Genomic DNA, 26,561 nt, shown 5'->3' on the forward strand with positions numbered 1-26,561 from the left:
TATTTCAGGAATTGAAAGCTATAATGGATGTCAATTTACCTTTCAGGTTTTCCATCCAATGGCGAGGCAACTTTTATCTCATATAAAGAGTAAGTCAAGAACAACAATGTCTTTCCTTTTCATTTGACTTGTTCTAAGCATAGCCATAGGAAATCGGACAGTTCTTGTCTAGGTCATGCCGTTAGCTTATGGGCATACAAACATGAGCTGAGTTCATACTTGTGATGTTTCAGTTATGACCATTAGCTATATTCCTAAAAGCCCTCAGAAAATCATTGTCAACCAGAAACTATGTGAGGATTGCTTATGATCAACTCATGGTCATCACTACTTCATCACACACAAAAAGAAATTAGTCAAGATATGATGGGTAGATTCGCTGACATTTCTAGTGCTTTTTAGAAGTCAGTGCTAATTTTTTATATGGAAGCACCAACTTTTCTGTCACTTTCAACCATATTTATTGTATGCATCCATTAACCCTTTTGAGCAGCCCTATATGTTGTCATATATTTATCTTGGAACCCTATCTTTCTGACAAGGGATATGCACGGCCATGAATTTTATGAACAGATTTTTGTGGTTTAAGGGTGGCAAAGACTTCAGATCCATCATTCTCCCTCCTCTTCTCACGCCGCCCGTATCTATTAGAAAAGAGTTGATTGTTTGGCTTGAATTTCATCACTATGCTTAATTATCATTGGGTATAGGAATCAGAATTTTCCATAATAGGTCAGTTTCAAATGTGCAATAGGGCGTCTTTGCATAAGAACGAGGAGAAAGTAGCAGATAGAGTTAGCATATTCGTTTGCTTTTATTATGTGTTTACATACCCAATGATGAAGGAAAGGTTGAGATTTGACTAATGTTAAGCATTTGTATTAGTGGTGGAAAGGAAGGTACCTTTCTTAGTGCCCAACAAAACTTGAGAAGACTTACCTCTACAGTGTTCTCTACATGATTCCTTGTGACAAAAAACACTTCGAACCCCTTGTTCTTGAGCATGCATTTTGACTCTCCACCATTCGGGAAAGAAATGGTGCGGGCCTCAAACTCCATTTCATAAAGCTAAAAGCTTATTCAGTGGATTGGATTAAGATAATCAACATGCTTAATGAACTCTCTGCTCCCCAATATTTGTTAAGAAAATATATAATAAGTTGACCTTTTCTGCTTCTGTAAACATCTTCTCCACCCTTTTGTCAAAGCAAATCGTGGGGGAATCACACAGAGAGTCGGTACTTTTTTGAAAATTTGTGTATGATTCTTCTCGGCAAGCATCTTCTTTAGTATAATAATTTGAGGAAATGTAATGGTGTCCTGTATATTAGCTTAGTTGGTCATGCTTTTGAGCTACTATAGCTAGAGCTAGACGGGTGCAGTTTACAGCAGGAAAGATACATTTAACAAAGAACTCTGCAGTTCCTTTCTGGTAAACACCAAGATTCTGATAAACATTATTACAGATGAAAGAATAAAAAAATAATTAAGGGGGAATATTGTACTCAGGAGTCTTATATTTTAATGTGTGTACTTTCTGATCGTCATTCATAAATTAGATGGGCAGAACTCCCAATCAACTGCTGGAATTAAAGATTGCGTTCTCCTATTTAAATACAATCGAAATCCCACAAGTAGCCTACTGTTGCTGTTCTCTACTAATTTGCTGCCTAAAGCTAACAATTGCAGGATAAGGAAATGTTTGCCATCATAGTTGTTTTTCTAATTTTAGTGAAAAAGTATTTCTCAGAATCAAAGAGACATTGGAGGCTGATTAGTGATGGCTCTGCTGAGCAATAGATGTTATATGATGTGAAGACACTTCTGATACTTGGTTGTGCTTAAACTGAGTATTCATGATTCCACAGTCATTACTCTAGTCCTGAGGCGGCTCATCTCATCATATTAGGCAGTAAGGAACCAAAAGGACGAGCGGTTTCTATAGGAGCTGATAATGAGATAATGGTACTTAGCTAATGATAAGGGAAGGAAAATTAAGGCAGAATCTTGTGCTTTGGGAGCCTTTAAGTTATGAATTGTGTACTTTCTAGTCATCAATCAAGAAGAGAACTCCCTATCAGCCGTGAATTTAAAGATTGCACCTCATGCTAAAAGAATTTTCCTCCCCACGCCTAATCCCACTTGCGTTGTTCTATATATTGAAGCCTAAGTCTAGCTATTGCATAATGATTGTGCCATTCCTTTAAGTTGTACCATTCCAAGCCTAAGCCTAAGAGGTTTGAACACCTTTTCTAAGAGGAAGTTTAGGTTCAAACTTTCTTGCGACTGCCCCTCTTTGTTACAAATGCTGGTGTCCTCCTTTTGTGTCGTTGGCAATTTGTAAACATCCCGTAAAACCTGACTCCCTAAGCCTTTGGCCTGTCATGATCTCTCATTATCCTAAACTTTTTCCGACCTCAAGAACTATGAATATTCAGAATTCCGCATTCATATTGTAAACTAGTCTTGAGGCGGCTCAATGCCCTTCTTATTCAAAACACTGACAGATTCTTCCCCAAGAGTAGTTGATAATGAAATGAGGGTGTGAAAATTAATATGGTACCATACCATCAAAGTATCCTTAATATTGGGCATATGTAGGATCTACTTATTAATGCCTCATTCAATCCGAAGGTTGGCAGGAAACGTCTACATTATGCTGAGTTACGTAAAGAAAAAGGAAGCAGCAGTGGATCAAAGAGCCAACCAATTAAAGCTAGAATGAGTTCTGGCACTTCTTACCTGCTGTAATTTTCCACGTGTTCTTGATTAGGAAAAAGCAAAGTCAAACGAAAGAGTTGTGGGGTTTCGTTTCATGATTCCGATGTCATTTTTCTCGTACTGTTTTGCATGTTTGCTGCTGCAAGGCAAGAGCAAGACAGGAGGAGCCATTTTCATGACCTTTCTTGATTGGGTTTTCCACCTCTATTTTATTTCATCTCCTTACTCCATATCTATCTCCATCCTTCTCATGGGATCTTTGGCGTGTCAGCAGCACTTGGAGTGGGGCATTTCATTTTCATGGCCGACCATACAACACACTGAATTTTCCTTGACGAAGGGTGCTCCAAACTGAGAAGCAAGAACTTCAGAAACGACTTGCCTTCTGAAGTTTCTTACAGCTTCACCCAACTTTTCTCTAATTTCGAATTACGCTAACCTCCCTTAAATTTGTTGTATGGGACATGAAATTCTTAAATTACTCCTCTTGTCAAACCAAAAAAAAAAAAAAAAAAAAAAAAATTGGTCCATTGCTCATGTATTATTACTCATTCCAAGAACTCGTACTATTTTTGGCACTTTAGGTTTACAAATATATCATCCTCCTCCATCACTAAATATGGATTGATGCAGCTAAGAACTCAGCAACTATTGAATCAAGTGACGAACAAAAAGTTTATGTCCCTTTTTTATCCACAATATGCATGGGCATATCTGTCGGTCAGGGACAACATTTGATGTAAATTAAAGGATGTCTTAGTAGTATCCTAATCAGATAAGAGACAAGAATTCCAGCAACGTCTAATCATTGGATTAGAAATCAGATGCCCTGATCACATCTAACCAACGAAATGAACCCTTCTTTATTCATTGATTCTAAACTCAAACAGCGTTGCAACTAACTTTGCCTTGCTTCTTTCTCCTGTTCTGATCTTAATCATGCCGAATAAAAAAAGAAAAAAAAAATCTTTCTCAGGCCCTCTTTGCCGGGTATGTTTTCTAAGCGTATTCTAATTCATTTGATTATTTATATTACGAGAAACAGCTACCATTCGAATAAAAAAAACAAGAAGAAGGGATCATTGAACTAAACTCCATACAAGTTATGCATTTGTAATATTTGCTCCTTTCTAGGTTTTGTACTTTTTTTGTCTCACCCCTCCATATCAGTTGGAAGATTTCGCACTCGTGTTGCTATATATTTCTTTAGACTATTCATATCAGTTAGGAAGATTTCGTACTTGTGGTACCGTACAATTCTTTTAAACTAAAACGTAAGATCTTTACTATGTGCACCTACAATTGATTGCAGATGCTGACAAGTCAAGCCGCTGGTGAGCAACACTCGACTTGAATTCGAGTTCCCTTAAATGCTATTCCGCGAGTCTAATTGAGTAGTTCTATTGTTTATATAATATATTTATTTTAATTATGAAATGATCATTATGAGTTTGTGTTTTATCAAAATTCGAGTTTTTGTTCGAGCACTTAAGCTCGATATAACCTAAGAACAAGATAAAGTCGAGTTCGAGTTATATTTATTACCCCTAAGAGTCGACGTCGATGTCGAATTTAAGTAATCGAAAATTCACCAAATTCTAGATCGAACATAGCGCTACTCGAGCTCGACTCGACTCAACTCGCGAGCTCTCTTACTCTTGATATTTCATCAATTAATTTATCAATAAAAAACAAGCCCCAAACATTGGTGGTTCGATTCTTTAGTGCCCATGCAATCGACGAAAATATTCAACCAAAAACATGATGGGTAGTCCAGTTCAGACATACACACGCATCCAAAAAAAAAAGATATTAATTGTAGATGCAGAGTCAAGTCAAAGACTTGCAACTATGTCAAAGATTTCGTATATCTGAGTTGTATCTATTATCACACACAGGAATCATAATTGTCACCTTTAAAATTCTTCTTCAACATTTATGTTTCTTGGATTTCAGTAGTTAGTACAGCTGGTGATATCGATCCCGATCGAGTTCAACAATGATCGGCAAGTTTCGATTGACTTAATTTACACGTCAAATATTGTATTAGAACCTTGCATGTATGGTGATGTTAAAACATCCAAAGATAGTGAAATATTATTGCTTTTAGAAATACTTCACTCTTGCATGTATATATAGACTGCAATTATTGGTAGTAAAAATTTTTACGTTTTTTGTGATTATATTTTTAAATTATTTTTTTATTTCATCTACATCAAATTATTATAATATATTTTTTTATTTTTACAAAAACTCCTAAAAATAGTAATATCCCTGTATTATTGCTTGTTTTAGATAAATAGTGGTCAAATTGTGGACACAAAATGGTTCTTTTGTTTTCTTCCAAGTCTAACCTCTCTAACTTACACCTACCCCAAAAAAAAAAAAAAAATCCTCTATTTGAGAAGAAAAAAAAATCACTTTGACCTATGCTTATTTGTAGCAAACATGTTCCGATGTTCGTGTTTTCCAAGAATTATCGAATTACAGCCTCCCCTCCTCCTCATGGCAATAAATAATAGTGTACTGATAACAATAGAGTTCTATACCGACTTTTTCTGTTTTCACTGAAAATTGCATCTTCCTTGATGAATCATGCCATACCGTTTTACCTTTTCCAACATATATAAAAGCTTTGTACTATCTCTCTGCACCATATACTGATAGACTCGATCTTTTGCTTACATACTCGAGTCTCTTCTTTGATTTTTCTTATGATGTTCGTGCTAATAATGCAATAGGAGAGCAGGAGAAGAAGTAAGTCATTGAATGCTCTGCATTTTATCCTCTACTCCCTCCCATGTTCTGGTCCCAGCCTTATAACTTCTCATTCTTCAACGTTATTTCAATACTACTAGTCTACTACTGATCATTCATACCCACGTAAACAGTTTCTCTTCATCTTCAAAACACACAGTCACACACTGACTCTGCTGTACTGAGTCCTTCTCTCTATCAGGGTTCTGTGAGAATCCTCTGCATCGCCACATATAACTGTGTCTTAGTGTTCCATATGTACAAAAGATCTTTTCTTGAATTTTTGTGGCTTTACTCATCATGAATTTTCTTTTCCTTCAATTCCTGTTATTCTTTTGGCGGATTTTTTAAGCTTACATTTTCTGCTCTCAGGGATCATGGGACTGATGCAATAGTTTCCGTGTGATCATCATTTGAAAAAAAAAAAAAAAAAAAGTGAAGGAGAGACTGATTCTTGAAATTCTTTTTTGGTTAACTGACGAAGACAGGAGGGAAAATGTTGATACACAGATGTGTGTTTATGGCTTTGGTGATCAGTGGAATAGCTGCAAGGGTTATATACCCTACGGAGGGGCAGCCCCATCGGATTCTTTTGGATACAGACGTTGATACGGATGATTTGTTTGCTCTATTGTATCTTTTGAAGCTTAACCGATCAGAATTTGATTTGCAGGTCAATGCTTTCTCCAAAATGTGTTACTTTGATGGTTTATCTTTTATGAGGGGAAGGAGATGTGGTTGGTTTTGTGATGTTTATCTTGAGCTTAAAGGTCTACTCACATGTTTGTTTCGTTCCGTTATTTAGCTAAGGAGTAGTTTTTGGTGAATATTAAATTTGAGTTTCAACCATGTCAGTTTCATTAGTTTGACAGTTTCCGTAGCTTTGGCTGGGCTTTACTAGGTTCCTTAAATCCAGAAGTTTGTTTCTTAATATTTATACCAGGATTATGCAAAGGCCAACTAATAAAGATAATGATTGAAAGCAGTAATGAAATATTATTCTAGTTCTGAAAGTACATGTATTTTCACTTTTTTTTTTTTTTTGGTTTTGTGGATACTGATGTAATCTAGTTGAGGCTTACAATTTGACTGCATATAGAAACTTCAATCAATAAAAAAAAAGTTCTTTTTTTTTTTCATGTAGTCATCGACAAATCGTTTGATAATTCATCATGAACAAAACAGAGAGATGACTGATGAATACTGTATCAATGCAGGCAGTTACCATAAACACAAATGCATGGACTGATGCAGGACATGGTGTCAATCAAGTCTATGACCTTCTTTACATGATGGGACGTGATGACATTGCTGTTGGAGTGGGAGGTGAGGGTGGAATCCTTGAAGATGGTACCATACTTGCAAATGTAGGAGGATATCTTCCTCTAATTGAACAGGTAAGCAAGTGTTTCTTTGCTTCATGTCCAGAAGTGCTGCAACATTCAACAGTATTTCTTGCAATGGACAACAAATTCTCAGATTTTCTTCTGTTTAGCTGAATTCTGCTACTCATGTTTTATATTGCTTTAACTAGGGGATTGGTACAGCTGGATATTGTAGATACAGGCAAGCCATTCCAGTAGGTCTTGGAGGTCGATTAGACGTCGATACGAATTTTGGCTTTCGCAAAGGTTTTCTCCCGCAGGTATGAACTATTGAAGTGGATATATGAATGGCGAGTCGAAGTTGAAGACACAATTTATAAAGATTTTATTGCTGTCCAGGGAGAATTGATGTTTTATCTCAAAACTTCTTATCCGAGTTTTACATGTCTGAATATTGGTGTTGACTTTTGTATCCATTTCTGGTCTTTGGTTATACAAGCTAGTTTATGCATTGCTGACTTTGATATCACTCTGAATCCAGGGCAGAAGGAAATATTCACCTCTTCAGCAACCAACTGCTCAGCAAGTAATGATTGACAAAATTTCTGCCGGTCCAACAACTGTCTTTATAATTGGAGCCCATACAAATTTTGCTATTTTTCTTATGAATAATCCACATCTGAAGAGAAATGTCAAGCATATTTACATCATGGGTGGTGGTGTGAGATCAAAGAATCCAACCGGTTGCTGCCCAAAAAATGCCAGTTCATCTTGCCAACCTCGGCAATGTGGTGACCAGGGCAACTTGTTCACAGGCTACACTAGTAATCCTTATGCAGAGTTCAACATGTTTGGAGATCCCTTTGCAGCTTACCAGGTAATATGAATTTGCTTTACCAGCTTACTTTGCTAAATTAGGCAATGGGAACCAGAAAAGCTCAAGTCATTCCTCTCTTGCCCTTGTGACACAAGAAATGGCTGTTACGCCTTAGATCTTACTGTTATTCTGATAATAAGTTTTATGTCCTGCAAACTTGAGAATGTGTAATAACACATATAACAACTTCTTTTGCAATATAGGTGATTCACTCTGGAATTCCAGTTACTCTTGTTCCATTAGATGCCACAAACACCATACCAATAAGTCGGGAGTTTTTTGAGACATTTGAGAAGAATCAACATACTTATGAAGCACAATACTGCTTCAAGTCCTTGAAAATGGCTCGTGATACCTGGTTTGATGATCACTTTTTCACGGTAATGACCTGGTAATTTATCAAATGCAGTGCTTCTTCTTGTTTAGAGGCCGATGAGGCATGTTGTTAATGGTAATAATCCGTTAATCTCTTAATGCAGAGTGTTTTTATGTGGGACTCATTTTTATCTGGTGTAGCAACTTCAATTATGCGCAAGCCACACAACGAAAAAGGGGAGAATGAATTTGCCGAGATGGAGTACATGAACATCACTGTAGTTACTTCAAATGAGCCCTATGGGATATCTGATGGCTCCAATCCATTCTTTGATGGGCGTAAAACCCCTAAATTTAACTTGAAAAAAGATGGAGTTCATGGTGGCCATGTCCAGACTGGACTTCGTGATCCATTTTGCCTCGTGAAAAAGGGGAAGGGACGGTGCAAGGTACCATCTCTTTCTGGCTTTTCATATTCTTTTGGTTAATGATGCAAGGACTACTTTTAATCGTTATGAAATAGTCATTTTGACCATCTCTCGCAGAATAATATTTCTAGTTCGTGTAGCTTGATTATGAAGAATTAACCAATAGCTTATCTATGCACCAAATTTGATGGCAACATACATAAAGTCACTCTTCCAACATAATAGCTCTCTTGCAACGAAGAGGGTTAGCTAAAGCATTTTGTAGTAGATCCTCTAGATTCATCAACAAGCATCTTTAACCCTTGTTTTTATGGTTTTCTCCGCTTGCATTGTACTTGCTGCTACAGCAGGAATTTCTTTGCTTTCATTTTCTCTTATCCTATAATGATTTTATATCTGCAATTCTGATAAGCAATTCACTGCATATTAATAGGATGGCTATACAACAGAGGTAACTGGTCAAGGAGCAGTGCGTGTGCTTGTTGCTGTTAGAGCAAAACGTAATCGTGACAGAAGCAGCCCTCTAAACAGAGAGTTCTTTAGAAGCTTTCTTGATGTATGTTAATCCAGTCTGCTTCACTTCATAAACTTGAACAGCTACTCATATGGTTTCACTTTTTGTCAATATATGTAAGCAGAAGGCATCAATCATGCTAGCTTCAGTTACATGTTCCAGTTTAGTCCAGGATGCACAAAATTTACACGACTCCACAATATCTCTCATGGCTGCAGGTTCTAAACCATCCTCAACACTCAGGAAGATTCAACATTACAACACAATTTCCTCGTTACAAAGAAATTCTTTACAAACCAGATTTCAGGGGAAGGAGACTTGGCAAGAATGTTGTGTTTGACATGGACATGAGTGCTGGAGACTTTCTAGCTCTTTTTTACCTCCTTAAATTACCTGTGGAAACTATCAATCTTAAGGTACACCAGCCTTTTGCATTTACTGTTCCACTGCAAGTTATAGATTATGTTGTATACGTAGCTCAAGCGAGACTGATCCAAGAACTTTAATAATTTTCATTTATCTGTCTTCATAGTTCTCTGACACATGACTTCTTTGATATGGATCATCATTCAAGGAAAGAAAAATTCATCTCATCCTACTTTGTAATTCTATGACTATAGTTTCTCAAGATTTCTACAAGTTTGTTTGGTAATTGTGGTTTTAGTCTGTGAGAAGCAGAATTCTTAATTTTATGGATCATTTCTGTGAAAGTTAGATATTTGATGGGAACTAGTTTTCTAGCATTCATGAGAAAATGATTTTCTGATATGTATCTCGTCATTTCTGATAGGCTGTGCTGGTTACTCCAACTGGATGGGCAAATGCGGCAACGATAGATGCTGTCTATGATTTACTGCATATGATGGGTCGTGATGACATTCCTGTTGGCCTTGGGGATATGTTTGCATTGAACCAATCTGTTCCAAAGTCTGCTGTGGGTGACTGCAAGTATAACAAGGCTATTCCTCATGGTAGTGGTGGATTTCTAGACTCAGATACTCTCTATGGATTAGCTCGTGATTTGCCACGAAGCCCTCGCAGGCATGTGTTTGCCACTGTTATATTGATCTTGCACTACTTCAACTACTAAATAATGTCAACTTCATGTGATTCTTACTTCTCTGTATTTTTCAAATAAATGTTGCTTTGATTGGAGCCATACATTTTGTCTGATTGAATTCAGATGATAAATCCACATTAATTGCAGGTATACAGCAGAAAATTCTGTCAAATTCGGTGCTCCTCGAGACACTGGTCACCCTGAGCTCAGACAACCGCTTGCACTGGAGATATGGCAGTCACTAATGAAAACTCTAGACCCAGGGTCTAAGGTTACCATTTTGACCAATGGACCACTGACTACTCTAGCACACATTGTTGATTTGGGCAAGAATGTAACCTCTTTTATTGAGGTGAGTGGCTCTTCCATACTGATTGTGTTATAAATAAAGAAAAGAAACTGAGGCCATAGGCATGAGAAAGGAGGTTAACATATAAATCAGTCCCTGTTTCAATATTCAATACCTAAACTCCTGTTTCTTATGTACCTCCAGCATGGTCTTTTTCATTCTCTTAGCCCTTATGACATGAAGAATCCACCCATTATTCATTCTAGCTGGCTAGTTTCTCTGCATTACATTAACATCGTTAAAATTTAAGTATCACTGAGCTTTGTTAGCATCAATCTGTAAGTATCACTGTTTTTCTGGGATTTGGTTCAAGGTAATTCTATCTCAGCAAATGACAACATTAGGGGAAACAACCCCTATGGTGTTTATGACCAAAAAGCTCTGAGATAGGAAGCAACAACCACAAAATTATTATTCTCAGTAATAGTCTATACAGAAGACTGATAAGCCATTTCTAAGCACCATATTCTGAAGATATACATGCAATTGCTCATTGAGAAAATGTCTTATGCTGCATGGAATGTGAGATTGGTCTACAGTGATTAATTTTATATCCAAAAGCTTTGGATGTCTGATGCATGGAATAGCTTATGAAGTAAGATTGGTGGATGAATACGCAAGCCTTGATTTGTGATGCAGGATGTATACATTGTTGGAGGCCACATCAATTATGATAACTGTGAGAAAGGAAATGTCATCAATGTCCCATCCAATGAATACGCAGAACTGAATATGTATCTTGATCCATTGGCTGCAAGGAGAGTTTTTGATTCAGAACTTAATATCACCCTTATTCCACTTGGAGTTCAGCGTAGAGTCAGCACGTTCCAGAAAGTTTTGCAAAGACTCTACCTCACCAAGAAGACCCCTGAGGCATTGTTTGCCAGGAATTTACTCTCTAAGTTACATGACTTGAAACAGGCACATCCTAGATACCAGCATATGGTACATCAATCTTATTGTTTACATAGAACAACTCAATATTTGTATCTTTATCGATAGGTGAAATTTATATGTGGTTTTAATATAAAATGCCAGTGTTACCATGTGATAGGAAAATCATCTGCACTCCAGAGTCATGCTCTTAATCAATTTTTTTTTTTTGCATATTTTATTTGAGAACTCAATATGTTTGTTCCTGCAGGAAACATTTCTGGGGGAAATTCTTGGTGCAGTTGTTCTTGCGGGTGATCATTCAACATTGGAATCAACATTCGAAGTGAAGACTGTCAAGGTCTCTGCAAAAGGCGTTGAATCCGAAGATGGACGAATGATAGTTAGTGAAAAACAAGGGAAATTGGTTAAAGTACTAGCAGATGTGAATTCAAAGGCTTATTATAACCTTTTTGCGAATCAACTTGGTGATAAAAACCAGTCTGCTATAGTTGGAAGCTTTGATGAACAGAGAAAATTGTGGAGTAAATCACCAATATAGAAGTAGGAATGCCTTTGGATAATTAGTTGACAGCATAGAAAAGAAAGTTTTTTTCTGGTGGAAATTCTTTCTGGACACCAGATATTTCCTTTGATACCTTTGATTCTTGAAATTCCAATTACAGATGACACAAATCACATAGAAGAGAAGCTGTGTCAGTTGCTTATACCAACAAAACAAAGAAAAAGGAAGTCAAACCAAGATATTTTCCTTATAGGAGCCCATGATTTTTCATTCTTTTCATTAGGCGCAGTTCCTCGTGCAATTAAATGAAATCATGAAAACAACCAAGCCTACATAATGAATACTGTAATCTGTTTATTCTAGTTTGTAAAAGCTGTTCAGTTTCTTTTACCCGTTTATAGTTTAGGCTGTGAAGATAAACTGCCATGTTATTTCAGATGAACTAAGCACCAAATAGGGTCAATCTTCTATTTGTCCTGAAGATAATATTCATCAAAGCCTGGCATTAGCTTTGAAATATTTGAACTTGTTATAGTTAGGTTAACTCATCCTCGAAATATTCGAACTTCTTGTAGTTAGGTTTACTGATCCTTATCACCCTAAATTTTTTAACCTCTCTCAAATGCATTCAATCATTGTGTGGGATGCCGTCATTATTCCATTCTGCTACAATCGCTCTTGCTTTCTATACATGACAATATAGCTCATGCAATCCAGCCTGTGCTGTCATACTGTGGAAGCTGAAAATGGCCTTCAAATTTCCTTTGTAAGTCTCTGCATATAGCTGAATTCCTACGTTGCCGTTTCCTACAAAATTTCCTGTTAACTTTCCAGAAATTTTCTTATCTGCTTTAACTAAAGAGGCACAGGATGCTGAAATAATAATACGGCGGTGAATCAAATGGCTCTTCTCGAAAGAGTCAAGAATTAATCTAATCCGAACCTTGCTATCGGTACCCGAGCCAACTATAATCAGTGGAAAATTGAAGTGTTTAATTTTCTTTTTCGTCTCAAACAGCATCTCACTCTCGCCAACAATCGCTACAGATACTTTTTTGCAGGTGAGCCCTCTAAGTACTTGTATATGTTGAAGGCGTAGAAAACTTCAGTTGAACAACAAAGCAACAAGAAGCAAGACAATATAACTATGAAGAAACGAAAAGCATGTATAGGAGGCTGTCATAATTCCTGGGAAAGCATCAATCAGTCGGTCCTCTTCTTCTTTCTTCATATGCCAATGCAATGCAGACTGCAGGGCTAGGGGCTCCATTTGAATACCTAAATTTTCCGTTGTATGCGTTATTGAAGACCTAAATGAACGTGATTCAGATATGGAAGAGCAAAGAAGTTGACTTCAGTTAAATTTGATATTTTGCTGAACTTGACATTGAAGTCGATTTCTTTACTCTGGAAAAACGAACAGGAATATCAACTACTTAGATAAATAACCGATCTCAAGAATATTGATTCTATGGCTAGGGACATGCTGGCAGACCAGAAGGTGCAGCCCGGAAAATAATATCCCAACGCAGAGGCTCCACCAAATTGGTACAACTGAAACATCAGATGTACCAAAGAACAAGAACTTAAATTGATCCAAGATGATATTTGGTAACAGCTGAACAGACTGAAACCTAGTACTAGATGAAATATAAGAAAAGCTCAAGTCATTAACTTTCTGAGTTCACCAAAGCAAAGGCACACAACACCTCTTCCAGTTCCAATCAAAAATTCCTAGATACAAAACCTCACTTCTTAGAGAACCTTATGCTTAGTGATGTAACTCACTCGAAGATCCAGATAGCTTCACAAAAAGAGAGCTTATTATGGTTTTCTCTGCACAGTTCTGATTATCAAAGGACCATCTCATTCCATCATGGGAATAGCTCCCCCTGCCGTGATAATCTGCTGCTCCAGCTGCAGACAACAGTCAGAAGGCAGAATCAGGGATAGAATATAGAATACGCAACTTTATAAGCTTCAAATTTCAGAAGAACGGATAGGCTTATAAAAGTTCATCTACTCACCGTGAATAAAGTCTCAAGCTTGCTCCTCACCAGGAGATACTCTTGCTTTACTTGATGCAAGCATCTTAAGCACCTACAAGATCCCGTCACCAAGATTTCAGTTTATGAAACTAGATATTAATTGACTGGAAAAGGAAAAAACAACTCCTGGAGCTTTCATACATTGTTTAGCGAGTAAATGACTCAAGAAACATGAGAAAAGAGGAAGAAGAAGAAAAAGCTACAATAATCAAAAGGGAGTAAACCCTTGGTTCAAGACAAGATTGCAGAGACACTTACGCTTCAACATTCTGTTCTTCACAAAAATTGCGAAAAGCAACGCAGGCATTTTTTACTCTCTGAGCACCTATGCTGTGGAAGAATAATGGAAGATTTCTTCATCAAACAGTTTTGTTGCAGTTCTTTCAAATAGATGCTAAAATTATCAGTTGTGACACAGCCGATTGTCTAAGGAAATCTTGGTATTTGTAAATGCATATATGCTCAGAAAATGGGCTATCATAGAACATTCTTCCTTTTTCAATTTCTTTGATTTTTTTTAATATCAAAATGGTCATTTGTACCTGGAGCTGCTGCCCTTAAGCTGATGAACATGGGCATCGACCTTCTTGAAATCTATATTTTGCTGATCCCTGCATAAGGGGAAGAAAACGACCACTTTAAGAGACAAATATGGTTTTCAGGCTGAGGCAGATAGCAGGGGAAGATACAGGATAGAAGTTCTTACAGAGCCCTGGTGAGATCATTGAGAAGCTTGTCAGAATCTTCAAAGAAAAGAGACACCACTTCAACAACGAAGTCCGGGTTGCTCTCATCTTGCAGTTGCTGAAGCTGACTAAACTGACCATCCAAGAAGCCCTGAAATCCACATAAACTTTAAATAACAGAACAAAACTACCATAACCACCCAAGAATCTAACAACCTAAATAAAACTAACTTCCTGATATACTAATACAACATAAGAAAAACAGATCCCCCATAATTTCATGACCATAAAACTGCAGTTTATGGGTTTTTACCTCCCGAAACAAAGATGCAGTGTAATCCACAAAGCTTTTCTGCAATTGACCAACCTCCATCTTTCTACCTTCTTTTGTCTTACTCTCTTTTGGTCTTTAGGACGATTTGAGGTTTGCTAGTTATGACAACCAATGAAAGCTTTCTGGTTGGCGTAGGCAGATCTTGTAGAATAACTGCAAAATCACAGGATATAAAAGCTTGAAAAGGATTTGGTGAATTTAATGTGTCCAGAAAGAAAAGGCCAAAAATTTGCCTACTTTGGGGTGCTACGTGGTACTAAATGGAAACTACACCTTTCCTTTTTCTCTCCTTTCCCTTACTTATTTGGATTTGTGCTGCTCGTTTCACAGTATCACAGCCCCTTCAATCCTTCTTGCAAGTTTAAACATTATTATTTACCATCCCTTTAGCTTGAAAAGAAGTCATCTTTTCTTGTTCTCCACCCCACTTCAATACTCTTAATAGTTCTTAATTATATTTAATGGTCTTATCACTTCCCCAGCCCTCTTTTCTCTCCCTCCTAGAAAAGTAGAAAACAAGGAATTATATCGTGTCTGCCTCCAAAGCAACAGTTCTACCCTATAAAATTGCACTAATTGATTGTTGACCTCAAAAGTAACTTTAGACTAGAGATTATGCTCCCATTTGCCTTTCATTGTTCGAATTAATATTTATGGTAGGAAAACTTATTCTGCTTCTCTTCTTTCCAATTTCAATATGAAGAATCATATCATTGCAATCCAATCCTTAAGATGCCCCTCATTCCCTCAAGACTTTCCCTTTTTGGGTGAAAACTTACCTAATCTTCTACCTGAGAAGACAGGCCAAGCAAACATACACAAACATAAATAAGATAGAGAATCAGTCCTCCTCTTTCACACATCTTATTCGTGGATGTCCAGTTAATTACAAGAATAATTGATGCTCTTTTTCGTCTTTTTGAAAGTCACTATCAGAGGATTCCATTGCATTATTCCTCTTGGGAAGGAATATATAAAACAGTAACTGTATAAATTATTCTCATCTTCCAGCAAAGATATGAGGTTGTTTAAGTTTAAAAATTTCCAGTGCTTCACACCTGTCAATAAGAAAATGCTACAGCAAACATTCAAAGATTCCAAATGGTAGGAGGGGATGGAAGCTGGATGACTTCAATCTGAGTAAGCCCATTACAACATTTAGCATGCAGGAATAAAACCCTTTTCTTTTTGAGTGATACAAGTAAGAAATCTACAGGATCTGTACCACTGTTGTCGTCGCCTTTCTGACTGGTGAGGAGTCACCAATTCAGTTTTTGTTCCCAGGACAATATCTTTGGCTTGCCGATAACCAACAAAGCAAATTTACTCAAGGGATGCGCATGTGAGTTGTGAATTATGATGTGAAACAATCATAAACAATTCCAGATTTTGCAATAAATTGTCTAGTTAAAAAATCTAACACTTGCTAGGCAGTATTGAAAATTTTATAGGACTCGTATGTAATATCATTCAACCCGCATTAAGTCTGCAACTAAAAAACAAAACAGTCATGCAATCAATATGTCTGTTTTCTCATGAGATGTGCATTCTCACAATTGAGACAGATAAGTACAGCTCTGATTTAGTTTTCAACTTAGAATAAGCCGCGTGATTATAATACTGCTCAGACTAAGTATTTTTTTTTGTCAGAATGTCAATCCATCCGAGGTTATCCCTCCAAAAAAAAAATACTACTAGTCGGTAATTTGTCTATTTATATTATTAGTAGAGGGGAAAATATGAAAAGAGGCCTAAAAATCAGTACTGCACAGTGTCAGGTTTCAGAGATAATTTCCCAGCTAAAGCCGAAATCAGAGAGAATGGGAGAGAAAGAAGAAGAAGAAAGAGAAAGTGAGAAGAAAGAATATTTAGACTTTGTATGCATAGCAAATTTTTCCAAAAAAAATTTTCACTTGCATCATAAATACATTTTTCAATCCACCTTTTTATATTTCTAATCACTTTTTTATCTCACATATATTACATCACAAAAAATGTTACAATAATTATTTTAAATAATTATTTGGGATAATACTCTATCCATTCTAACAATTTCTTGCATTCAATTCCTTAACTATTTTCTATTACAAGAGGACTATTTATGCAATTATTCCTAACTAGTTGCAACAAGGAAATAACCGCCATCTTAAATCTATCGACATAGTATTCATGGTAGGTAATCCTCCTGATTCAAATGCACAACTTCATGCATAAAACGACGCCCCCTTTTATTTTGAAGATCCAAACAATCCTTTCCCCTTAAACGAAGCTTGTTCTCAAGCTTGGAATTCTGGAAATTGCCTGTCAATGAAACTCCTATCCTCCCAAGATGATTCTGACTCTGGTAGATTACTCTATTTCACCAAATACTAAATGATTGATTGAGAATTTCGCATGATAACTGTGAGAACCCGAAAATTTTCACATTTTCTAGACATTATTTTATTTCTTTGCCTACATTTTAATACTTGTCTTAAAAATATTAAAGTTTCTATACATTTTTATAAGTAAGTACAGTTTTAAATCATTTTCCTGATATGAGTTAGTGTACGTTAAATTTGAAGTGCATTATAGATGTGGGACCCGCTAGAGCGATATAAATTTGGTGACTAAGTGATTTTTGTGCTAAATGTTATTATTTTACAAGGTACTAGGAGATGATTAGAAGTTAATTAGATAGATTACTATTGGGAGAAAGAAGATAAGGTTTAAACATTAAAAGAGCCAAGTGTTACCACCTCATTGGAAGTTGGACTTTGACAAGGATTATTTCACTTTCCTAAAACAAATTTTGACCCAAAATTTCGTCATTTTCTTACCTTCTTGGCCGGCTGTTTTGAGGAGAAAAACAAGAGAGACTACTTCAATTTCTTGCTTCCAAATATGCTCAAATCTTGAGTTTTAGCCAACCAAATTTGAAACTACTCCATACAAGTGCTCACTAAGGAAACTTAAAGGCTTTGGTGAAATTATTTTGGAGGAGGAAAGTCTAAACTACTATCTTTCTTGTGGTTTTAAGGTATCTTGCCAAGAAATCTCTCTTTACTTCTAATACTAGCTTATTTGTGGTTTAAGGGTGCAAGATAAGTAGCTTTATGGGAATATTTCATGGTTTGAGGTAGAGTTATGTAAAATTTCAGTTTTATGATGAATTTTCTGCTCACATGTGATGATTAATGGTTGGCCATGTTTTACTAATTTTAATATGTGAAAAATCTAGTGTTTTGGTGTTAGTTTCATTTGTCTAAAGAAATTCCAGTTTGGAATGCATCAATTTCAGTTTTAGGGTTTCTAATTGAGCATGATTAGGGTTAGTTTAGAGCTACCAATCGGTTGGATTTTAAAGGGGTTTTGCTAGCCTATGATTTGTGTGTGTGTTTATGGCTGTTTTGAATAGATGTTTGTGGTTAAGTATAGGGTGGAAAATAGAGAATTCAAGGGAAAATGCTGTCCGTTTACTTTCTTGTATTGAGTGAGTAAAAGTGAGATTAGAAATGTGATTTTGTGATGCATTGGATTTACTTTGTTTAGAAATGCTTAGGTCCACTCTAATGGTATTAGATGAGCTAAATTTCACTTGAACTTATACATTTTCGCATAGTGAATGTGACAACCGTTTTAAACATGATACTTGGTTACAAACGTCAAGTTTTGAACTTCAAATGTTTACTCAATTTCTTCCCAAAACAAAGAAGAGTTGCATAGGGTTTCTCGGCCACAAAACTTATTTTATCAAGCGAGACTTTAGGTGTGAATTTAGGGTTTGTTTATCTTTCTTTTCATATGATTTTACTCAAAACACTTGTTATATGTTAATTCTTTGCATGTGTGTTCGTTTTGAGCCAAACAAAGAATTTTACGAAAAAGGAAAAAAATGTTTCTTCAAATCCGGCCGTGTATCCGGCCAAATCTTGGCCGGATTGCTGGTCGGATTGACAGGGAAAGAAGAAAAAAATTTGGAATGCTCACTGCATTGAATCCGGCTAGATTGTGACATGGCATCCGTTTCAGTTGTTTTTCGATGAAATTTTCTAAAATCTTTTGAGTTTAATTTTGTCTTTGATTTGGGAAAGTCTTAATTACTCATGTTCTTTTATCTAAATGTACCCTTTTCACTTCAAAAATTATAGTTATACATTGTACTAGTAGGTATTCGAATTTTCTTTGATTCACCTAAAATTTTGATGGTTGAAGCATAATGTGTTCTCTTGGTTACTCTTAAGGTTCCTTGGTGATTGAGAGTGTTATCCGGAAGGATACTTTGAACGTTATTTTGCTTAAATAGGTGAGTGTTCTATATACGTTCTGTTTCCTGTGACTATGTGGATTGTTGTGACTATGTGATTATTTGTGAATGTTTGATTAAATGTTAATTGTTTTCAATGATTTTTAAAAATGAATTTTGCTAGGCGAGTGTGTACTTTATCGTACTTGACCTAAATGAATGTGAAATTTATAATGTTTAAACGATTAAATGATTAAATGCTATTTGTGCATGAATGTAAGTCTTTTGGCTGAATTGGGTCCTTGCTCTTCGTTACCGGTCGACTCGAGCCAGAAGAGAACTCGGTCGGGCGATTGGTGACCCTGGGTTAATGTTTGGTATACTTGAATATGACCACGAAATATGGTGGAGACTAGCCAATGAATTGGCTAGAAGGGAGAAAATGAAATGAATGAATTAATGGCAGGAACAATGGAGGGATTTTCACTTACAAATGAAATTATTTTAATACTGGAGGAATAAGGAAATGGTTGGTGGAATGAATGAACAAAAGGCTCCATGTGAACATATATTCTTTTAATAAATGTGTTATCATTGATTTATATTGTAAATATTTTCTAAATTATTTGTTATTACATGATTAATGTTCTTGTTTAATTACTTGTTTATGTGTATAGAATCTCGCTGGACTTTTAACTCATTTATTTAGTCTTGTTTTCCTTACAGGGGATGCGAGCAAGGACGAGAGACCTATATAGAAAAGTATAGTCTAGCTCTTTTAAAATTTTTGCTTTGTTCTCGCTCTAGTACTCAGTTAGGGCTGAATGTATTGGGAACTTAAAGTTTTTATTATATTTGGGATTGTATTTCTGCTTGAAATAGATATGAGTGTAAGTTTTCGTTTTAAGTTTGGGAATTGTTATTTCACTTATTCTCGAGATTATATCTTATTTTATTTGAATAGTTTGAGTGAGTCCTGATGAGAGTTGTCAGACGGTCTGCCGAACCCTTTGGTTCGCCTTAGGAAAAAGTGGGGCTGTCACAATAACCCGCCTTTTAAGAATCTTCTTAGGTTTTAGCAAATAGTGATCTGCTGCATTTAGTTATGATAGAGTAGATTCTATAGTTTGAGTAATTCCAATCTTCTTTTTCAACAAGTAAACGTGGAATACTGGATGGATTCTAGCTCCTTTAGCCAGTTTTAGTGTGTGGGCTACTGCCCCCACTTTTGCAATGACTTGGAAAGGTCCAAAATACTTAACAGTCAGCTACAAATTCTTGTGAATGGCAACTGTTTGCTACCTGTAAGGCTGCAACTTGAGGAACCCTAATCACCTTCTTGAAAAACTCTTTCAGTCCTATGCTTGTCAGCAAATTTTTTCGTAAGATTCTGAGCTTTGGCTAGATTCTCCTTGATGAGAGATATAACTTGAAACCTTGCATGTACCATGTCAGTTGCTGCAGGTATTATACTCTCATGGAGAGGTCCCAGGGGAGTATGACTTGGTTTATACCTATATAATGCTTCAAATGGCGTTATCTGCAGGCTTATATGAAAGTTAGTGTTGTACCAAAGTTCAGGTGTAGGTAACCAACTACTCCAGTGTGAAGGGTGTTCATGGCACATGCATCTGAGATAATTCTCCAAGCACTGGTTAACTATTTTACTTTGGCTATTTGATTGAGGGTGGTATGAGGAACTGTAATGTAGATTTACTCCTAACAAGCTGAACAATTCCTACCAAAATCTGCTGATGAAAATCCTGTCTCTGTCAGTTATTATTGATTTTGGCAATCCATGTTGTGACGACCCCACCTTGCCCTAGGGCGTACCAAAGGGTTCGGCGGACCGCCTGTCCAACTCTCGTCAGGACTCACTCACTCGTATCACGTGCATACAACCATGGACTATAAAAATATCGCGATTTCAACTTATAATTTACATTGATACACAATTAAGATACAAAGTCTCAATATAACCAAACTGGTTCAAAGTGTACACAATTTAGATACTAAACGTTCTATTCGAGTAATAGCGCGAGTACAAGTCAAAATCAAAACAACTAGACTACACTAGTCTTTACATATCCCACGCTTCCTTCGTACCCCTGTAAGGAAAACAAAACTAACGGGGGTGAGCGAAAACTCAGTGAAGTTTCAAATATCAAATTAGCCATCAAACAAAGTAATAATCATGTAATAGTGAAATAGCGAGCAAACAAGTCCAATCGAGGAGATGACCTTTCAGGTAATCAAGAATATATAGCTCATATTCACATGTAAGGATACAGTGGCTCATGCCTCGGCTCCATCCCAACTTGATCGATTGGTAGTTGACACTACGTCAACTTTCAAGTAATAACTATTCCAGAAAGAAAAACCCCACTTCACGCCAGTTTCCGTCCACCAATCAACCCCCTTACCCGGACCCGCACGTCACACAAAACACGGGTGATAATACTCGAATATACCGATTAGTCGAGGAGAGAACACTCCACTCGACATTACTAGTTACCCAGGGTTCGTTATCTAATCGATCAGACTCTTACCGGTTCGACTCGATTAACTAGCCACAGGGTTTCTGGAATACCAGACAAGACAAAATTTGTATGCAAGTATATCATTTCAAGTGAAATCATGGAATAATAACAAGTTTGATTAGGGCAAGTGCGATAAAGTATACTCTTGCCCCAAAATTACACGTACATAACATGTAATCACATTGATCACGTATCAAATACAAGTATCAAGTGCAATTCGATATTTGAAAGCACTCACCAAAATAAGTATAGTATTTTTAGTGGTCTCGTCCAGATGATACTCCTGGCTTGGAGTCCAGATCTGCGATAAAAAGTTGCTTAACAACTTGGAAAATCATGTAAGGTTCGAAACTTAGACGTTTCGTTCAATAATAATCAAGAAATTGAAATTTGTTTGAAAAATATCCGTAAATCACTCGCTCGCTTTTCAAATGGTAAATTTTGGTATCAATTATACTTGGAAATAGCTTTTAAGTCGAAAGTGCAAGGAAAACAGATTTATAGTGATTAATACCACTTTTCCTAGGGGTACAAGTTCGGCTAGATTCTGACGTATAACCCTCGATAACCAAAGTAGCAAAAGTCCTAAATGGTTCAAGTGATATTCATCTCAACTCTACCCAAATCGCAAGTATATTTCTATAGTTCTCGAGCGTAAATTTGGGCAGCATGCCCTTTGTGTTTACCTAATTTTCTAGCCATTTTGGCTTCATTATTTTTCTCATTCAAGCCCAAGTTCATACACAACACAAATGCATTCAATAGCCGTTCCATAGGCTCAAAACAATACAAGAACATAAATCGACTAATAACAAATGCGGAAATGAAGTTTACAAAAGACAGATTTGACGGGTTTTTGCGAAAAGAGTACATCTGAGGCTACGCTTATCGGATTAGTGTGTAACTTATACCATTTCGAAGCTAAGACATAGGGCTACAATGTTCATGAAGAACACTTAGTCTAAATTCCAGTGTAACCTAACCAAATTCCCAATTCACATAACCTAACTCCAACTATTCGGCTATTCAACCGTACTGCCTTCAAATGGCCTTATCTCAGTCTACCAAGATCCGTTTAAGACGTTCTTGGTGGCGTTAAAAATTTAAAACAGAGTACTAAAACTTTCATGTTTTGACAAATGGCTAAATCCGAACGAATTATAGTGAATAAACACAGCCAAATGGACTGAACTGTCTACGCGGAACATTGGAATTTAACCTAGGACAGCGAGGGTATTTTGGTCTTTTCACAGGCTACATTGCTCCGATTGAGTTGAAATTTTGTAGGAACCTATAAAATACTATTCTCTACAACTTTCATGTTTTATGCCAAGCCGAATTCGGCCTCTAACATGATGCAATAAAACTGAACAGAATGGGCTAAAATTTTTCCAGAAATCTGGAATTTTTTATTCCAATGATAACTTTTTTCATTTCTTGCTTCACTTGCTACCAAAACCTCCTATACAATCTTGGATACAACATATAGTAACCATACATCAAGTTTGACAGTAATTCATCAAACCCTAATTCATGTATCCACAAGGAAAAACAACACCCAAGACATGATAACAACCATTATTCACCACAAATTTGAGATGCTAAGCTAATTTAAACAAGATTAAAAGTAAAAATTGGGGATATCACCATCCTTACCTTGCTTAGTGTCTACTAAGGGCGACCCTAGCTTTCCCCTTCAAAAATTCACCAACACCTCACTAAAACAACACTCAAAGATAACTTTAATCGGTTTACTTTCTTTGTTTCCTCACTTTGTAGCTCAAATTTAAGATGAAGGAAGGTGGGTTTTGCTATCTCTTTTCCCCTCTCTTGTCTCGGCCACCAACAGAAATAATGAAGAAGAAAGAGCAAAAATTGGGGATAAAAAGGTTGGACTCTTGGTTGGTCAAGAAACACCACTCTTCTTTTCTCTTTCTTTTCTTTGCATTTGGTCCACATTTTCGGTCAAGACTAGCTGGAAATGAGGGGGATATTTTGCTCAAATATTAATGAGCTCATGTGGTAAGAAAGTGGTGGTCAAGTGGTGCGTTCAATCGGTAGTGCGCGGTACCCGTCGGTTCGCGCCGTTTTTTCTTAAATCACATGTACTAGGGTTTTTACTTCCTATTCACTCACTTTTTATCATTGCTCCTAATCACATATTATTTCTCACCTAAAAGTCACTTTTAATCACTAAATTTGATCTTTGCTCCGTACCGAAAAATCATCCGGCGAAAAATCGCAAAAACCCTAGTTTGCTCCAATCCTGAAAACATAGAGTGAAACCCTACTTTCTTGGTCCATCTGCACTTATTGTGAAATGATTGGGTAGTAGGGCTATAACAAATGAATAATTTCCAAATAAAAGGGCATTTTTGAGAAAAATATAAGGAATTTGCGAGTCCTCACACATGTAATTTATATACATTGTCAAGAAAGACCTGAGCAATTTGTTGTCGGGAAGAGTGAGTTTAATGAAATGACTGAATTTGGTTAACCGATCCACTACTATTAAGATGGTGTCAAATCTATGGGATAGGGGAAGTTGTTCAATAAAATTCATGGTTAGGTGTGACCAAGCTTACTGAGGTACCGAAATAGGTTGCAGTAGTTCAAGATAAGGGACATTTTCATGTTTACTCTTTTGACAAACATCACAAGACCTTACATACTGAATGACATTTCTTCTGATTCCAGCCCAGTAGAATAAAGCCAGTACCCTATGTAAACATCCCCTCTGACCAAAATGCCCTCTAATAGCTGAGTCATATAAGGCTCTAATTAAGTTGGTTCTGATATTTTTAGAAGACCCCGTGTATAATTTTCCTCTAAACTTGAGCACTCCATTCTCCATTTGATAATCTGAATTTGCATTAGGATCTTATAGCAACTCAGATAACCTCAGTTGAGCCTCTGCATTCCCATTATAGCTCTTAAGTAGCTTGACAGGTGCCGAACCTGTGCAATAATAAATACCTACTCGAGAAAAATACAGATTTTGTATATAGCGGTGAGTAGAGTCGAATCCACAGGGACTGGGGATAATTCGTTTCTTCTAGAGTCCAAAGTATGGGGGGTTTTTGGATTAAATACTAACTAAATAAATTAACTGCAGGAAATAATTGATTAAGAGAAATAATTAAGGGAAAACTCTAGCCAAGGGTACACTTCAGAAATGGTTCAGGCACTGATCACTGATTCACAGATAATTCCACATTTATTAATAGATTAGTTATAGTTGTCATGCACGCGATAAACAACCAACATTTCCTTAATTTCTCGATAGTTAAGGTACGACCGTTAACTATTTCTCTAACCCAAAAACAACCCTAGGTACGACCGTAGGGTTTAATTTCTAGATTGCATTAATAATTAGAAAAACCCAATCCTAACTAACAAACACGCTACGAGGGTTTGTTTAAGTTAGATCGTATGTTCCCCTGACGTAAACCCAATTACGCCAGTTGCTACTGAGATAAAAATAATGAACAATTACGGATTCAATTATCTCTATTTAGCAAAATAGCCTATGTGAATAATTAAATATTGCGCATCTATTCAATCACTCACACGAACTATAGCAATTAAAAGCAGGAAACATATAAATACCAATAAATTAAGGAAGCAATTAAAATAAATTAGATCTCACAGTAATTGTTGAACCAAGTTTTCAGTTGTCCCCTTGACTAGAATTAAGAGGTTAGTCCTCCATTAATGGAGAACAACCATGCGAAAGAGCTAAGAAAAGAAAACTAAAACTATGCTAAAAACTAAACTAAAACTATCGATTGATAAGATAACCTCCCTCCTGTACGTTTCTCCCTTTTTAAAGCCAAAAGAAAGTCCAACGCTATCTCTAGTGGTCCCCACTGAATTGAGAGTCCAAGGGCCAAAGAATTGGAGCTTTACCAAAGTCCTTGTTTTTAGTTTCCTCTTTACTCGTAAGACTCCTAGTACAAGTCCACCCTTTTCAGCATAAAGATAGGAAATCCCTTTTTGTAGCATCCTGTGGAGCCCGGCTTGTATTTCCTTTTAGAACTTCCCATGTGTGGAGTGTTTTTCTCAATAAAGTCTCCTTTTTAGCACTTGTTTGCTCCACTTCCTGTAATTAGAGCCAAATACCAAATATAAGTAAATATTAATAATTAAAACAATATTTGGCAAGGATAAAGGGGAAAATTAACAATAAAATAACCAACAATTAACACCCTATCATAGCTCTTGCATCCAGGCTTGTTGGACTGTGGAAATGGCACAGTTTTGGTGCACAACTACATTATTGTCACTGAATTCCTCCATTCTCCTCCTAGAGAGGGCATCAGCTACTCCATTTTCTGAGCCTTTCTTGTACTGTAACTCATAGTCCAGCCAAGCAATTTGGCAAGCCATTTGTGTTTCAATAGATGTGTAAGCCTTTGCTCCAGCAGGTGTTTGAGGGTTTGGTGATCTATCCTAATGACAAAGTGATGACCAACTAAATAGTGCTTCCTTTTAGTTACAGCTAGCACTAAAGCAAATAGCTCCTTTTCATACACTGATAGTCCAAGGTTTTGAGTTGATAAGGCTTTACTAAGGAAGGCTATAGGATGTCCCTGCTGCATCAGTACTGCTCCAATGCCTACTCCACATGCATCAGTTTCTATTACAAAAGGGAGTTCAAAGTTTGATATAATCAGTACTGGTGTTGTAGTAATAGCCCTTTTTAGATCTTCAAAGGCTATCTGAGTATTATGGTTCCATACAAACCCCTCATTCTTTAGTAGCTGAGTTAAAGGCTTACAGATCAACCCATACCCCTTAATGAATCTCCTATAATATCCAATTAAATCCAAAAAAAACTCCTCAATTCTTTGACTACATTGGGAATAGGCCAAGCTTTTATGCACTCTACCTTAGTTGAATCCATCCTTACTCCCACCTCAGAGATCACATGCCCAAGTATTCTATTGAAGTCTGAGCAAATGAACATTTTGATTTCTTACA

The 26,561-nt window shown here is 36.6% G+C and overlaps 2 protein-coding genes across 4 annotated transcripts; one reads left to right on the forward strand and one right to left on the reverse strand.

The window, feature by feature from the left end:
* The first annotated feature begins 5,966 nt into the window (after positions 1-5,966).
* On the forward strand, positions 5,967-11,944 carry LOC113765790. Its single transcript, XM_027310044.1, has 12 exons — positions 5,967-6,151; positions 6,696-6,875; positions 7,013-7,123; positions 7,345-7,680; positions 7,884-8,060; positions 8,160-8,444; positions 8,857-8,979; positions 9,156-9,353; positions 9,728-9,978; positions 10,145-10,349; positions 10,986-11,291; positions 11,491-11,944. The coding sequence occupies exons 1-12, from the start codon at positions 5,975-5,977 to the stop codon at positions 11,779-11,781; spliced, it is 2,640 nt and encodes an 879-aa protein (XP_027165845.1). The 5' UTR covers positions 5,967-5,974; the 3' UTR covers positions 11,782-11,944.
* A 1,218-nt stretch (positions 11,945-13,162) lies between these two features.
* On the reverse strand, positions 13,163-15,218 carry LOC113765555 (histidine-containing phosphotransfer protein 1). 3 transcript variants are annotated; one of them, XM_027309777.1, is made up of 7 exons: positions 15,087-15,218; positions 14,793-14,966; positions 14,500-14,630; positions 14,336-14,404; positions 14,052-14,123; positions 13,773-13,845; positions 13,163-13,662 (listed from the first exon to the last, which is right to left on the reverse strand). In XM_027309777.1, the coding sequence occupies exons 2-7, from the start codon at positions 14,850-14,852 to the stop codon at positions 13,612-13,614; spliced, it is 456 nt and encodes a 151-aa protein (XP_027165578.1). In that variant the 5' UTR covers positions 14,853-14,966; positions 15,087-15,218; the 3' UTR covers positions 13,163-13,611. The 3 variants fall into 3 exon arrangements, with proteins under 3 accessions (XP_027165578.1, XP_027165577.1, XP_027165576.1); XM_027309776.1 differs by having other exon boundaries at positions 15,051-15,218; XM_027309775.1 differs by lacking the exon at positions 15,087-15,218 and having other exon boundaries at positions 14,793-15,078.
* Between the last annotated feature and the right edge of the window lie 11,343 nt (positions 15,219-26,561).

The sequence above is a fragment of the Coffea eugenioides genome, chromosome 3 (genome assembly GCF_003713205.1).
Source record: "Coffea eugenioides isolate CCC68of chromosome 3, Ceug_1.0, whole genome shotgun sequence".
NCBI classification, from domain to species: Eukaryota; Viridiplantae; Streptophyta; class Magnoliopsida; order Gentianales; family Rubiaceae; genus Coffea; species Coffea eugenioides.

Coding starts and splice junctions, on each gene's coding strand:
- LOC113765790 (XM_027310044.1), top strand. CDS start 5,975: ATGTTGATACACAGATGTGTGTTTATGGCTTTGGTGATCAGTGGAATA. Junction 6,152..6,695: donor GATCAGAATTTGATTTGCAG/GTCAATGCTTTC, acceptor GTATCAATGCAG/GCAGTTACCATAAACACAAA. Junction 9,354..9,727: donor TGGAAACTATCAATCTTAAG/GTACACCAGCCT, acceptor CATTTCTGATAG/GCTGTGCTGGTTACTCCAAC.
- LOC113765555 (XM_027309777.1), bottom strand. CDS start 14,852: ATGGAGGTTGGTCAATTGCAGAAAAGCTTTGTGGATTACACTGCATCT. Junction 14,124..14,335: donor CTTAAGGGCAGCAGCTCCAG/GTACAAATGACC, acceptor ATTCTTCCACAG/CATAGGTGCTCAGAGAGTAA. Junction 13,663..13,772: donor AGCTTGAGACTTTATTCACG/GTGAGTAGATGA, acceptor TGTTGTCTGCAG/CTGGAGCAGCAGATTATCAC.